The 12,707-nt window shown below is 49.3% G+C and overlaps 1 protein-coding gene across 2 annotated transcripts in view; it reads right to left on the minus strand.

Moving 5' to 3' along the window:
* DGCR2 (DiGeorge syndrome critical region gene 2) overlaps positions 1–8,857 on the minus strand; it is a 50,792-nt gene extending 41,935 nt beyond the window's left edge. For both annotated transcript variants that reach the window (XM_059827673.1, XM_059827674.1), the window contains exon 1: positions 8,779–8,857. In XM_059827673.1, coding sequence (XP_059683656.1) covers positions 8,779–8,857 — 79 coding nt within the window. The remainder of the gene's footprint in view (positions 1–8,778) is intronic.
* Positions 8,858–12,707: the final 3,850 nt, after the last annotated feature.

Here is a 12,707-nt window from a genome sequence, read left to right on the forward strand (position 1 = left end):
TTTAAGGCCAACTATGTATGTAGAATACCTTGCTGAATTAAAATACAAGGAACTGCAATAGTCTTTAATGCCAAACAGGTGACAAAATCCTACCTATGAAATCAGATATTTTTAACCACTCCACTCTCCAAAAACTAACGCCATTTCTTAATTTCAAAACCAAAGGAACATGGAAGAAGCTTTCTCCAGGGTCCTAAGTAAGGTCATGGTCTTAAACAAGAAACATGGTCTTAAACAAGAGTTTAACAACTCTGGGAGACAGGAAACCTGCAACGTGAGCACTAGTCAAATGCATTTTTTTCTTCACATCTTGTACAAGACTTGATGAGCAAGCACCCAGAACACTTAAAAACAAAAATTTGATATACAGAAATATTCTGACCTTGAATCCAGAAAACTCATTTTATCCTTTGCACAGTAGCTGGTGCAGTGGCTGTCATGTACCGGAGCAAATGGCTCATGCTTTGAATAGCATTCCCCCACTCAACTGAAGCTGAACATGGCAGGAATGCAGCCAATGTTAGTCACTGCTGCGTTTGTCCACATTGTACGAGATACTGTGCTTTCTTTTTCCATAGTAAAACAAATACCTGAAGAGAAATTTCATGTATCAAACCCCTAAGCTTAACAGTTTTATCAGTAGTCAGCAAATAAAAGTCCAACCCATTTATAAAAAGCTACTTAACCCTTTAAGAGCAGTTTTCTCATTCCCCGCACCTCCTAACAGCTCAAGTACTGCCGGTGCTCTTCAACCAGCTTCTATTATGCATGCGTGTCAGGTACTATACCATGAAACTTGATCTTTGCCATTTTTTAGCTGTCGCATCAAAAGAAAATATCCATTATTGCTGAGAAAGACACAGATGAGCACCCATATACTACAGCATCCTTGGACCATTTCTCTCCAATCTGCTTACTACCAGAATTGAGGGGGGACGATGCTTCTGATTAAGTCTTTGCACTTGGATCTCACTCCTGCAAGATCCCTGATTTTTCATAAAGTTTTTTCCAAGATCTCATTAATAGAGTACATCTATGTTACTGTATTTTAATCAGTAAAGAGTAATTTACATGTAAAATAATTTCACAAATTCAACAGAGAGAAACCACAGATGCAGTTTGACCATCCCTAGATTAAAAGAAGTTGTAACATGTTTTAGAAGTTCGGCATACACAAGGCAAAACGCTACCTGGGCACACAGTCAAACCAAGCAGGTGTCAGAAGCAGGATTAATTGTTTGGGGTTTTTTAAAGTGTATAAAAGAACATATGTTACTTTATTCAGAAAAAACCTTTTTATTTAAATTGCTAAAGAAATATTAGCACCAATGAAACATACAGATACCGAAGGACAACACTAACCCAGTTTCATGTAAAATTCTTCTCACTCATCCAAAGGCACTGCTTGACACCTACCCTCATATCACCCCGTCTGTCTTCCCACAGAGACCCGAGGGCAGAGCCGGGCTGGGAGAGCTGCAGTCCAGGCTGAAGCTGACCTCCCTCCATACAGATCTAAGGGCCGCGCTCACCCACTTCAAACCTCAGCTGTCGCAGTATTGCCCACTCTGCAACGCAGATTTGAGTGTCAAAACACAAGCCGACGGAGGAGGCTTCACCTGGAGGAGGCTTCACCGTTTCGAAGTGACATCTGAAGCTCCCACAAGAAAACACAGTTGCAGCCAGCCCAGAACACCCAGCATCGCTCTACCAGAAACGGCACTTAATCCCATTTTTCTGCTTGCTTTGGTTCCCAAATAATTTCACGGAGTACCCCAAGTAACTGGTCTCACAGTGGGAAAGGTATGAGGAAGCACAGCAGAGGAGGTATACGAAAAAGAAGACAACATAGGAAACAAAGTTACACAAATGAAAATATGACAAAGAGAAATCACTAAGTTAAAGGACAAAGGAGGAGGGAATGCCCAAGAGTAGCCACCAAGAGCTAATTCTACATTTCAAGCTGACTGACAATTGTCAAACGCTAATCAATAAACAGAAGCTAAATATAATGGTTAGATCAACCAATTTTAATTAACTAGGAAGTTGAATGTTATTTTGTTTAGCTATAGTTAATGAGGCAACTATTAATTTCCATTAAAATTGTATTTCTAAATAATCTAAATGGTAGGCATCAAACACTAATAACAACTTCCTTAAGAGTTCCATACATAGCAAATACCATTAAAATGCTATTCATCAAACCCAGAATTAGCAGGCTGACCCTCTAATACAAAGACAAAATTAAAAGTTTCACAGGAAACCACGAGATGCCAGAGGATTTCACAGTTTGGGGAATGCAGATTAAAGGTTAATCCCGAAATCATGTTTTTAAGCAACTCGGTTTGAGTTCCGCTGCAGCTAATCAATGACTTCACCAAACCATCCGTGATTTCTCCTCAACTCAACAAATTCTCCACAAAACCACCACTGGAAGTACAATGCGAAGGCGTGAGCCTGCCATGCAAGGACCCTGAATGGTACATAACCCCTTCCAGAGCGTGGAAAGCCAGGAAGGAGCAGGCACTGCCAGGCACCCACCACACTTATCGCTGCTGAAAAACTGGTGGGTCCTGGCACCCAAACGGTCTTGGAAACCTTCAGTCTGTTCTTTAAAACTGTAGCATAAGAGGGACACGTGCACGACACTGTATTCAGACAGGAATAATAAGCTGCAACTGCAGAACAAGCAACAGACTGGCAACTAGACTTTCCAAAATAATCTGGTGCTTCAGTCTCTATCACAGGAAATCATTGAAAGTGTGCTAGACAAATATCCTTCAGGAATTGCCTGGGTTTACCAGATTTTGTTTTGGGACAATCTCTTAGTACCCCTTCTAGCCATAACTTTCCATCAGTCTACAGAGAACAAAAGATGAGCCAGCCTTTTCCCATCACAGGTTAGCCCTTGAGCTCACACAGGCAAGGATCAGCCAGCTGAGCCTCTCATCAAGCCTGCCATTAGCCGCGATCCGTTTCTTTTATCTCAAGGACTTCCTTGTTCAGACTATCCGTGCAAGAACCCCTCACACACTTATTTAATCTTAAAATACAAACCAAACTCGAGCACCCACATTAAACCCTGAAGGACAGGAGCAGCGATGCCACTGAGCTGTTTTCAGGTTCTGCTCTGGCCACGCTTCAGGTACCAGAAATTCAATTCGGGGTACGCAAGGCTCTGTGCGGTGCAATGCATGTGAGCGCAACGGGAAGTTCTGCTCAGCACAAAAGAAGTTCTTTATATGCATCCCATAGGATGAAACAAGACCTTATAAAAGCTGCAAGAAATCACCACGTAAAAACCCAGAGACCCAGGCATTACTCAAAGATGGACCACAGAGGTAGTTACTACTCGTGCATTACAATTCAACACCAAAACCAGCCCTAACAAAGCTAATTCCAGGGGACGGAATAATTCATTGAAGTCTTGGCTGGTTTTCCGACACTCACGGGAGATTTTACATCTTTCATACTTAGTATCTAAAATTCTTCTCTCTTCAAACTAGCTGTGCCTTTCGCCCTAACCACTGCGAATGAAGCAGCACTTCCACAGCTGCCTCCTCCCACTACAGAGAGAGGCTGCAGCAGTGCTCTCTTCTCCACCACTTCTGCTGTTCTGGCCTAACCTTCCTCTACTCCCAAACCTACCGTGGGGACATGCAAGTCGCGTGTTTGCAAACCCCCAAGTTCCCCTTCTGTTTTATTACTTCTCAGAAACAGAGCAATGCATGCAAACAGCCCTTTGCCTACGGACTCCTTCCTTCTCCTTTCCTTTGTAGCCACGGCTAGTAGCAAACCCACTCGCACCTCAAAAATTTTGCCTCATAATTAACATCAGGAATTACCAGTCTTAAAGTATCAGACCTGCTAATAAGGTCTGATACCTTCTGCCGTGTCTCTCTGTTACGCTGATCGCAGCCGCAAGAAAGCCTTTTCAAATCCATCAGCCTCGCTCTGCAGCTCGTAACAACAGCAAACAGCAGAGCACAGGAACACCAGGAAAAGAGCACACTAGTATGTAACAGTAGGAAGATAAAAAACCCTAAAACCTGTAGATTAAGTAGTAACGGGATGAGCGGAAAACATAAGACTGGAAGACAGGCCAGCCCTACTTTCAGCAAAACTAACTGAGGTGGTGTGATAAAAACCCTTCTGCACCTCACACCTAGAAGCCCTCACTTGGGAATTCAGCTAAATACAAAGACAAGGACTGTAGTTAGCAACAACATGGAACCGAACAAATACTACTCACCACAGCTCTCGCTAAGGTAGAGACAGTGAACAAAAAGCGAAATAAGGGTTTCTATTTGCCTGCCAACAAACTCCCTTTAGAGCAGAGGAACACTGGGCCCAGGTCACATTTTATGACCAATATATTTGGGTCTCTGGTTGAATTAACCGATACAATTCAGCTAGCCAAAACCAGACACATTCAGCCACAGCACACAAGTGGATCACCTTGAAACGATGCTGACTGTGGGTTTGTTTAGACTTCTGCTCCGTGGAGCTCTGCCTTGTATTTAAGACCTACAACTTTTGACTAAGTGACAAGAAAGAGTCGGCAATTTAAACACACTCGTCAATTGTATTGTGTCATGATGCCAACACCTCACCAGTAAGAGCATAACCGCCAGCTGTGTACAAGCAAGCACCAAAGCGTATGAAAAGTTCAAACTTTAAGCAAAAGCTGTGGGGCTTTTTAATTAGACCACTTGCCCTGGCAAGTCTTTCTAAGCATTGCCGATGAGGTAAGTTGTGCAAAATTTTTAAACACAGAACTTGGGTAATAAAATGACTTCCTCTAGCTAGCTTTGAAGTGGAGAAAAAAAGCTGCAAGAACGAGAACTCAATTGGCTTTTAGCTGCCTGGCAAATGCTCTAATAAGAAAGCCTGATGACCTACATTCACAAGGCTCTGTACTAAACCACTATTACAAAATCCAATATAAAGCCTGACCATGTTTAAGTGTTTTCCATTAGCAAGCAGCAGTATCTTGTTAGAGAAATATGAAAACACGTTATTGTCTTTAGTGATGATGATCTTAATTAATCCTCTAAACACTATTTTGAAGCATGTCACCTTGATTGTTCAAGACTGTTTAAGTTCCCAATGTTACATAAAGACACCGAAACCTTTGCTTTTTGATTGTGCAATGGGATCTTAACAGAAACAGAAACTTCTTACATATTCTCAAACTGCGCTGCAAAACTGAATTCATAACAATTTACATCTCTGATGCTCTTTTGACAACCAACAGAAGTGCACTAGTGTTCAGAAACTCAGTCTAAATACAAGATAGCACCAGTATAGTTTATTGTGACTCGGTTAACACACCACCGAAATATTTCTTCACATAAAGACAACAGCTCTCAGCCAGCTAGTCAGATAACCTGAAGCAGATGTTTTGAGTTGTCCCGGAAAAGATATTATTAAGCCAAACCCTACTGTGGTAAATATCCCCAAAAACAAGTGTCTGAACACCAGATATAATCAATTCAGTAAGTGTTTAAAGGAAATATTGTTAGTCCTTCACTGTATACCCATGTAGTTCGAAAGGTTAAATATATTCAGCTTCAATTCACATTAGCAGCTTCCAAACACACAATGAGTAACACAACTCACGAAGTAATGCCCTACTTTAAAAAAAAACCTCCTTCAACAATGCATTATAAAGCAGGCAACTAGTCAAAACAAGCAGCTTATGGTCAAAACAGTTAGAAAGGGAAAGAGGGAAACACTGGGACAAAAAAATCCAAGCGGAGATTCTCAAAGACACAAAATTACCATTAAAAGTCCACAGGCTCAGAAAAATCTAACTGCCCACGGCACCTTCAGGAACCCAAGTCTCCACAGCTAGGGCTGCTGTCATGGTATGTTGGATGCACCTGACACTGTTAGTGATAGCAGCGTAAAACACGCTTGTGTAACAAGATGGAAAAATCAGGGGGAAAAAGGAAATTTTAATTATTTTCTCTCCTAATTTACTACCCATCTACTAGCCATCTCACCGTAAATGCAGAAAAAATAAAATCGCGTAAAATCACTGCCTTTCAGATTGCCTGACAAGATACTACAGTTGAGGAGGCTTAAAAGAAGGTTTTATTTATCTGAAGAGCACAGCAAGAACATGCATACAAAGATAGTGTCAAATTAACATGGAAGTACAAAGAGGTGCCTGATTCACTGGGACTGAATTGTGAAGGGACTACACATTCATCTCAGAGTACATAAAACCTCCCATCACTCTGCAGCACTCATTTGAAAGATCCAAGGACAGATTTAAGATAAGCAAGCTGCAGGCATCCTTTCTAAACTAATAACACAGTTGCTACAATACACAGGTTTAAAGAAGCAAAAAGAAAAACAAACACCACTAAGAAAATAAATGCTAAGTCCAAATACTCTTCTCTTTCTGAGGAAATCCGTGCACCTCCCCAAAAAAGGCAAGGGAGACTTCTTCACCATTGATGAAAATGATAAATTTGGTTCTGTACAACCTCTGTACTTGCATGAACCAGATTTTCCCTATTTGCACCTTTTGTTTCAGGATCAACCCGTATACTATTTAACCTACTAAATGGGTGATCTATTTGAGACAGTAGACTCAAGATATTAAATGAAGCAAGCTAAAAAGCAAACAACAATGGCAAAAAGATGTGAGGCCACCCTGAAGTGATGGGCTCTCTTCTGAGGAGGAAGGAGAGGCATCACCATGGACAGCTCAACCACCACACTCATCCAGAGCCTCCAAGTAAACAGGATGGATGAGTGTATTCCAAATGGAATTCAGAAATTCCTCATACAGCAAGGAATTCCAGCTGCAACACTACATCCAGTTGGATTACTTCACATTAGGTTCAGGAATACAGATGGTTCCAGCAAAATTCGAGGAATGCATATGGCGTTGCCATAGAGGAATCCTAATGCTACAGGTTTCAAAGCTAGTGGTATGTAACCTAGCAGATGAGAGTTAGGTTTTGTTCACAAGAAGGATGCTTCTGCCAGTGTGGCTACAGCACCACAAATCTCTAAAGCAGATACATTAGAGCACCAGTGAAAAAAAAAATCATCTGCCTTAAAGAAGCAAACCTCAGTGAAAAACTTGTCTTCATCCATCAGGCATCAGCTACTGACAGAGATTTGATATCAAACTGGAGCGACAAATGTTCTGACACAACATAGAAAATGTCATTTTCTAATTTCTAGGAGGCTACAATGCTCAACACCAACAGAGTTCAGGGTCAGATCTACCCACCTGTAAAAGTACAGAGACAGCTATGAATCTCTGCTGAACCGTTTCAATCAGCAATTCAGCTGTCTGCAGCACTTAGTGACAGCTATAAAGGAAGTTGCTTGAAATCAGTTTTACATAGTATCTTCTCCCACATAAAAGCCTCTAGCTGTAATAATACTAGGAGAGCAACTCCATGTATTTTTTTTTTTTGGCTACTTAAGAGCATATCATAAACCCTATGTATACACTGCACTGCCAAAAAAACAAGCTAAAACAAAACAAGGCACACACAGAGCAGTTTCAACATCTAAGTTAGTTATTTCAATAAGACTGCCTACACTGACCCAATTGTGTTTCAGCTGTACTGGGAACTTGCTTAAAGCAGTTCACTAATACTGTTACATTTTATTAGTCTGGGTCATAAAAGTTATTTTGAAGAGAAAGAACAAGGGGATTTCAAAGTACACCATCGTTCTTACGCTCCTATTTACAAAGGAGTGAGTATCACCCAGGAGCAATCGCACGGTGCGATGGGAGGACAGTTTCCAAACCTGCAAAGCCACTCCAGGCAGCCTCACGCTTTGGCTACTGATGCTCTTTGGCAAGAGCAGCCGGAGATACGTGAGGGCTCTGCCAAGCTCCAAGCTAGTTCAACACCCAAAAAGAAACTCCAACGGAGCGATGTAGCTAGAAAAGCAGGAGTTTTCAACCAGCAAACACCAACCATTGCTCTAAAGTCAATCATCTTAACGTTTTAAAGCACCGTGCCTACCAGCTACCACACAAACCCCATCACTAAATTATTTCCCTAAAAGAAGTAAAAACAGAACTAGGAAGATGACATATGAACTGAGATGCAACAGGGTTGTTTGGTTCGTTTGGTTTTTTTTCTTGCATGACCATATGTCACTTCGAAAGTGAGGTTTTGGTCTTGTTTTGTTGGCATCCAAGGACAGCAACATAAAAGCAGGTAAGGAAGAAGCACCTGAAAACTTAGTCACGCCACCGCATTTCCACTGCTAATTAACTGTAGGGTTATGTCGTTTTCTGCCGAAGCTTTCAAAGCTGAAATGAATTTTTTTGCCCTAACTCACAGTCCTCTCAAGACCCAGCCAGCTGGCACAGGGGACCGACGTTTCGCCCCGCGGCTCAGCCGGGTCCCAAGGCTTTTTAGAAGTATAAAGCAGGGGCAGAGACGCCGCCGGCAGAGCCCTAACCGACCCCGAGCCCGGGACCGGCGCTGGGCCCCGGCGACCCCAGAGCGGGACTCCTCCCGGCGCCCCGGCCCCGGTGGGAGGGGAACGGCACCGGTGCCCCTCCGCACCCGCCCGGCGCTGACCTCCCGGGGACGCTGCTCACCGGAGGCTAACCCGGGCGGGCTCCCGCGCCCGCAGGCGGCTCTCAACCGGGCCCGCCGCTCGCTCTCCCGCCCCGGGGGAACCCGCACGGCTCCGGGCCCGGGACCCGCTCGCAGGCTGAGGAGGGAGGACCGGGAGGACCGGCACCCCCGGCCCCACCGCCCGCCCCCCCCCCCCCGCCCCTACCTGGCCGCAGCGGCTCGGTGATGCTCAGCACCAGGAAGAAGAGGAGGAGGAAGGTGCCGCTGTCCGCCTTGGGCACCATTTATCCTCCGTTCATCCTCCCCCGGCGCAGCGCCACAAACCCGCGGGGAGGGACGCGAGGAGCGGCGGGAGGAGGGGCCGCCGCCGGGCCCGCGGGGGGCCCCCGTCCGCACCGAGCTCTTCCCCTCCCCCGTCCGCCGCCGCCCCCGGGCGGGAGCCAGCGGCCCTGGCTGCGGCGGCGGCTGCAGCGGGAGCAGGGCGGGGGTCGGGCGGCGCCACGCTGCGGGCCGCTCGCCTGGCTCCGGCGACGCACAAGATGGCGGCAGCGCCTCCCCGCCGCCTTCCCACCGCGCCGCCACGCCCCCCTCCCCACCGAGCGCCGCCCGGCCAATCGGCGGCGCGGGGGCGGGGCCCAGCGCCTGTATCTGCACACGCCCCGCCCACCTACGGGGACGGGCGGGGCCGAGCGACGAGGGGGGTTGAGGGGCGCCGGCTGCGCCCGGGACGTGCCGGTCACCGGCGGCCTCCGCCCGCCGGGACGGCCTCCACCGGTCCCCTCTGCCCCTGCGGGATGGCCTTGCCCGGTCCCTTCCGACCCCCGGGGCGGCCATCGCCAGTGCCTCCAGAATGGCCTCCACCAGTCCCCTCTGTCCCCACCGGGACAGCTCCCACCGGTCCCCTCTGTCCCCGGGGATGGCCTCTACCGGTCCCCTCTGTCCTCACCAGGATGGCAACGCCAGTCCCTCCGTCCCCCCAGGATGGCCTTGCCCACTTCTCTCCATCCCCACCTGGATGGCCTCCACCAGTCCCCGCTGTCCCTGTCCCCAGCTGGGGCGGCCTTTCCCGCTCACCTCAGTCACCGTCAGACGGCCTTTCCCCATCCCCTCCCCAACAGCCTCAACCGGCCTCCTCTGTCCCCAGGACAGCCTTTCCTGCGCCCCTCCACCTCTGCTGCGATGGCCTTTCCGGGCCCCCTCTCCCTGCCTGTCCCCACAGCGCAGGCACAGAGTGCCGCGGTTTCCCAGCCCCGGCTGGCTCCGAGGTTGACCATCGTTAGCCTGCTTCGTTAATCATCTCCCGCCTGCCCGCCACACCGTGAGGTGGTCCCTGTTTTCACGTGCTTGAGGGGATCTCCCACCACGCAGGGCACACGCAGCGATACGCAGCACGCAGCGCTGGGGCATCCCTGCATCCCGGGCCCCGCTGCGGCTGCTCCCAGCACGGCGCTGGAGCCAGACCGTGTTTCCATACCTCCTGGAAACACTGCTTTCCCGGTTCCCAGCCCCAGCCAGAGAGGAAACACATAAAGAAAACTAATTGTGCGGCTCAGATCATTGCTAATGGCCCTGCAAATGACAGGTGCCTTCAGGAATTTGATGCTGGGTGTTGCTGCGCATCAGGCCGGGCAGGGTGGTGGCTGTCCCCGCCGGGGAGCACAGCCTGAGGAGGAGGCACTGGCCCCAGTGCCACAACTCTCCTGGTGCTGGGGGTCAGCCCAGGTGGCATTTGGGATCAAAAGGCAGTTTTACCTTCAACCCCTGCTTTCCAGATTGAGTTGGAACTTCCCCAACCATGGAGAGCAAAGCAGGGGTGTTTGGGCAGCGCTGGGGCACGGGCTCGGCCGGGGCTGGGCACGGCGGCTGACCCACGGTGGCTGCTGGGGTGTCAGGGAACCGGCACCTTCCTCTGCAGAGAATTCCAGCTTTTCAGTAAAACCCTATTCAGAGTCAAAGCCAAAACCTGGGAAGCTGCCTGGGAAGATTTTACCTTTTTTTTAATGTTTACAACAAGATGTTTTCCACTTTTATGCTACAATGTGAAGTTTTCAAATAAAACATTGAAATTTCAATAAGGGCGATTCACACCCAATTTTACATCCTCCCTGTTAACACCAATTACTCACTATACCCAGCAGCAAACCTCCCTCGGAGGTATTCCCGATGGATGTACAGATATTTCTGCTCTCACACTGCTTCTGCTTCCCCGCAGGCACTGCCCGGGCCGGGTCCCAGCTGCCGACCTGCAGGCAAGGGGACAGGGGCTTCTGCGGGTTTTCTCGTGCACCCGGCCCCTCCAGCCCCACGGGAGCTGTTGCTGTGCTCAGGTCACCAGTGTCAGGGAGATGCTTTTTCCAAAGCTTAATGTGATGCTTAACGTGACAGCGGAAATTGGTGCCCACCACGACCTTGGAGCGGTTGCTCCCTGGAGCTGGGGTAGCAGCAAGCCCAAAGCTGAGCCCTGCAGGGCCCCAGGAGACCTGCGCGGTGGAGGACATGTGCTTGGGGACGCGCTGGAGTGCGTCATGAGCAGTGGGGGGCTGCCTGAAGATTTAGGCCAAAACCCATTTTGCCAGCTCTCATGTGCTGTCATGATCTGGGTGTCCGTGGGGACCTGAAGCGTGACAACATCCTCCAGCACGAAGCACGAGCGTCAAACTCCCCAGCTTTTTTCCTCCCAAGGGATGCTGTGGGGGGAGGCTGCTCTCAGCCTGGCTTCCTGCAGCCCAGCCACAAATACTGACCCCAGGCTGATCCAGGACATTCCTTATCCACCCCCAGCGCCTGGGCATTAGACCTTACACGAGAATGTGTAAATACATGCCCTACAATGCCTCCACCATGAGAACCGGGCACACGCTGCTTGCCCCTGGCTTTTGTCCCAAGCAAAGGCAGACCTCGTTTCCCCACGCTGCAGCCCGCAGCACCCCACCAGCTGCGAACAGAGGCAGGTCTCTGGCACACACGCGTGCCAGGTGAGCACGGCAACCTGCACAGCACCCTTGAGCAAACAGGCAATAAACGGCCCAGCCACACAGCAGCACAAAGGTGAAGGGTAAGAGGAACCCACTTCCCCGGGCTGTGCCGTGCCGAGTGCTGTAACGCTGGTGGAGACCGACATTACGAGATTGCCGACTCCTTGGCCGAGCTGCAGGCAGGTGCAAGGCAGAGCTGCCCCGGCACGGCTGCGCCAGTCCCAAACCCCCAGGCCAGAGCCTGGGGCACCCGGGCTGTGTTGGGGGAGCCGGGGGCAGCCTGATGCCCCAGGCAGGAGGGGTGAGGACAGAGCGCGCTAGCGAAAACACGCCGAGCACCTTTGCCCAGGGTATGCGGGAGCTGGCACGTCCCACGCACTCCCAGTTTCCTAATGGGAACAAGTGTTTCTCTAACTAATGAGTGCAGACCCCCTGTGCCCAAAAAGCGGCGGAGAAAAGCTGCTGTGCCTGGAACGAGCGGAGGGAAGGGGCTGACGGCGAGGTTGGCCAAACCCGGCTCTTGCCCTGGCCTGACTCCGAGCTGGGGTTTGCAGACAGCTGCTGTGGGGCCAGCCGCGCTGAGCAGGGATTGAGGCAAACAAAGCAAATATGAGGAAGCGGGAATTGCTCCATCTCCCCCTCCCCTGAGCAAGCGGATCCATTTCCTTTATCTTTGCAGAGAAATAGCCCAGTCCTCCAAAACAACAAAAGTATCTCCAACCAGTTTCCCTTCTGAGCTAAATAATCAGAGAAGTAGAGAACAGCGCAGAGCCCTGGCCCTTACTGAAACCCGCTTTCGGGTGGGTGCAAAGCCACAGCCCCTGCACCATGGCAGGAGTGGTTACCTCTCCCCAGGGAAATGCTCTTGGCCCTGAAAGTGAAGCGCACAGGGAACCAGCTTGGGGCTCGGTACCTTTGGGAAGTCCCACGGCAGACTCAGCTCCCTGCCACAAGACACAGCTCACAGGGGCCGTGGTGGATAAACAAAACGAAGCTGGAGCACAGCCTCCTGCCCCAAGGCAGTGCCTCCACCGCTCTCCTGGCTGCTCCCGCTGGGCTGTTTGCTCAAAGCGTGGGGTGATTGTGAGAGTTTCTCTTCTCACTTACTGGCCTCAGCAAACCCTGTGTTACTGCTTGTTTGCTGCTCAGCATTGTCTTG

This window comes from Gavia stellata, chromosome 21 (genome assembly GCF_030936135.1).
Source record: "Gavia stellata isolate bGavSte3 chromosome 21, bGavSte3.hap2, whole genome shotgun sequence".
NCBI classification, from domain to species: Eukaryota; Metazoa; Chordata; class Aves; order Gaviiformes; family Gaviidae; genus Gavia; species Gavia stellata.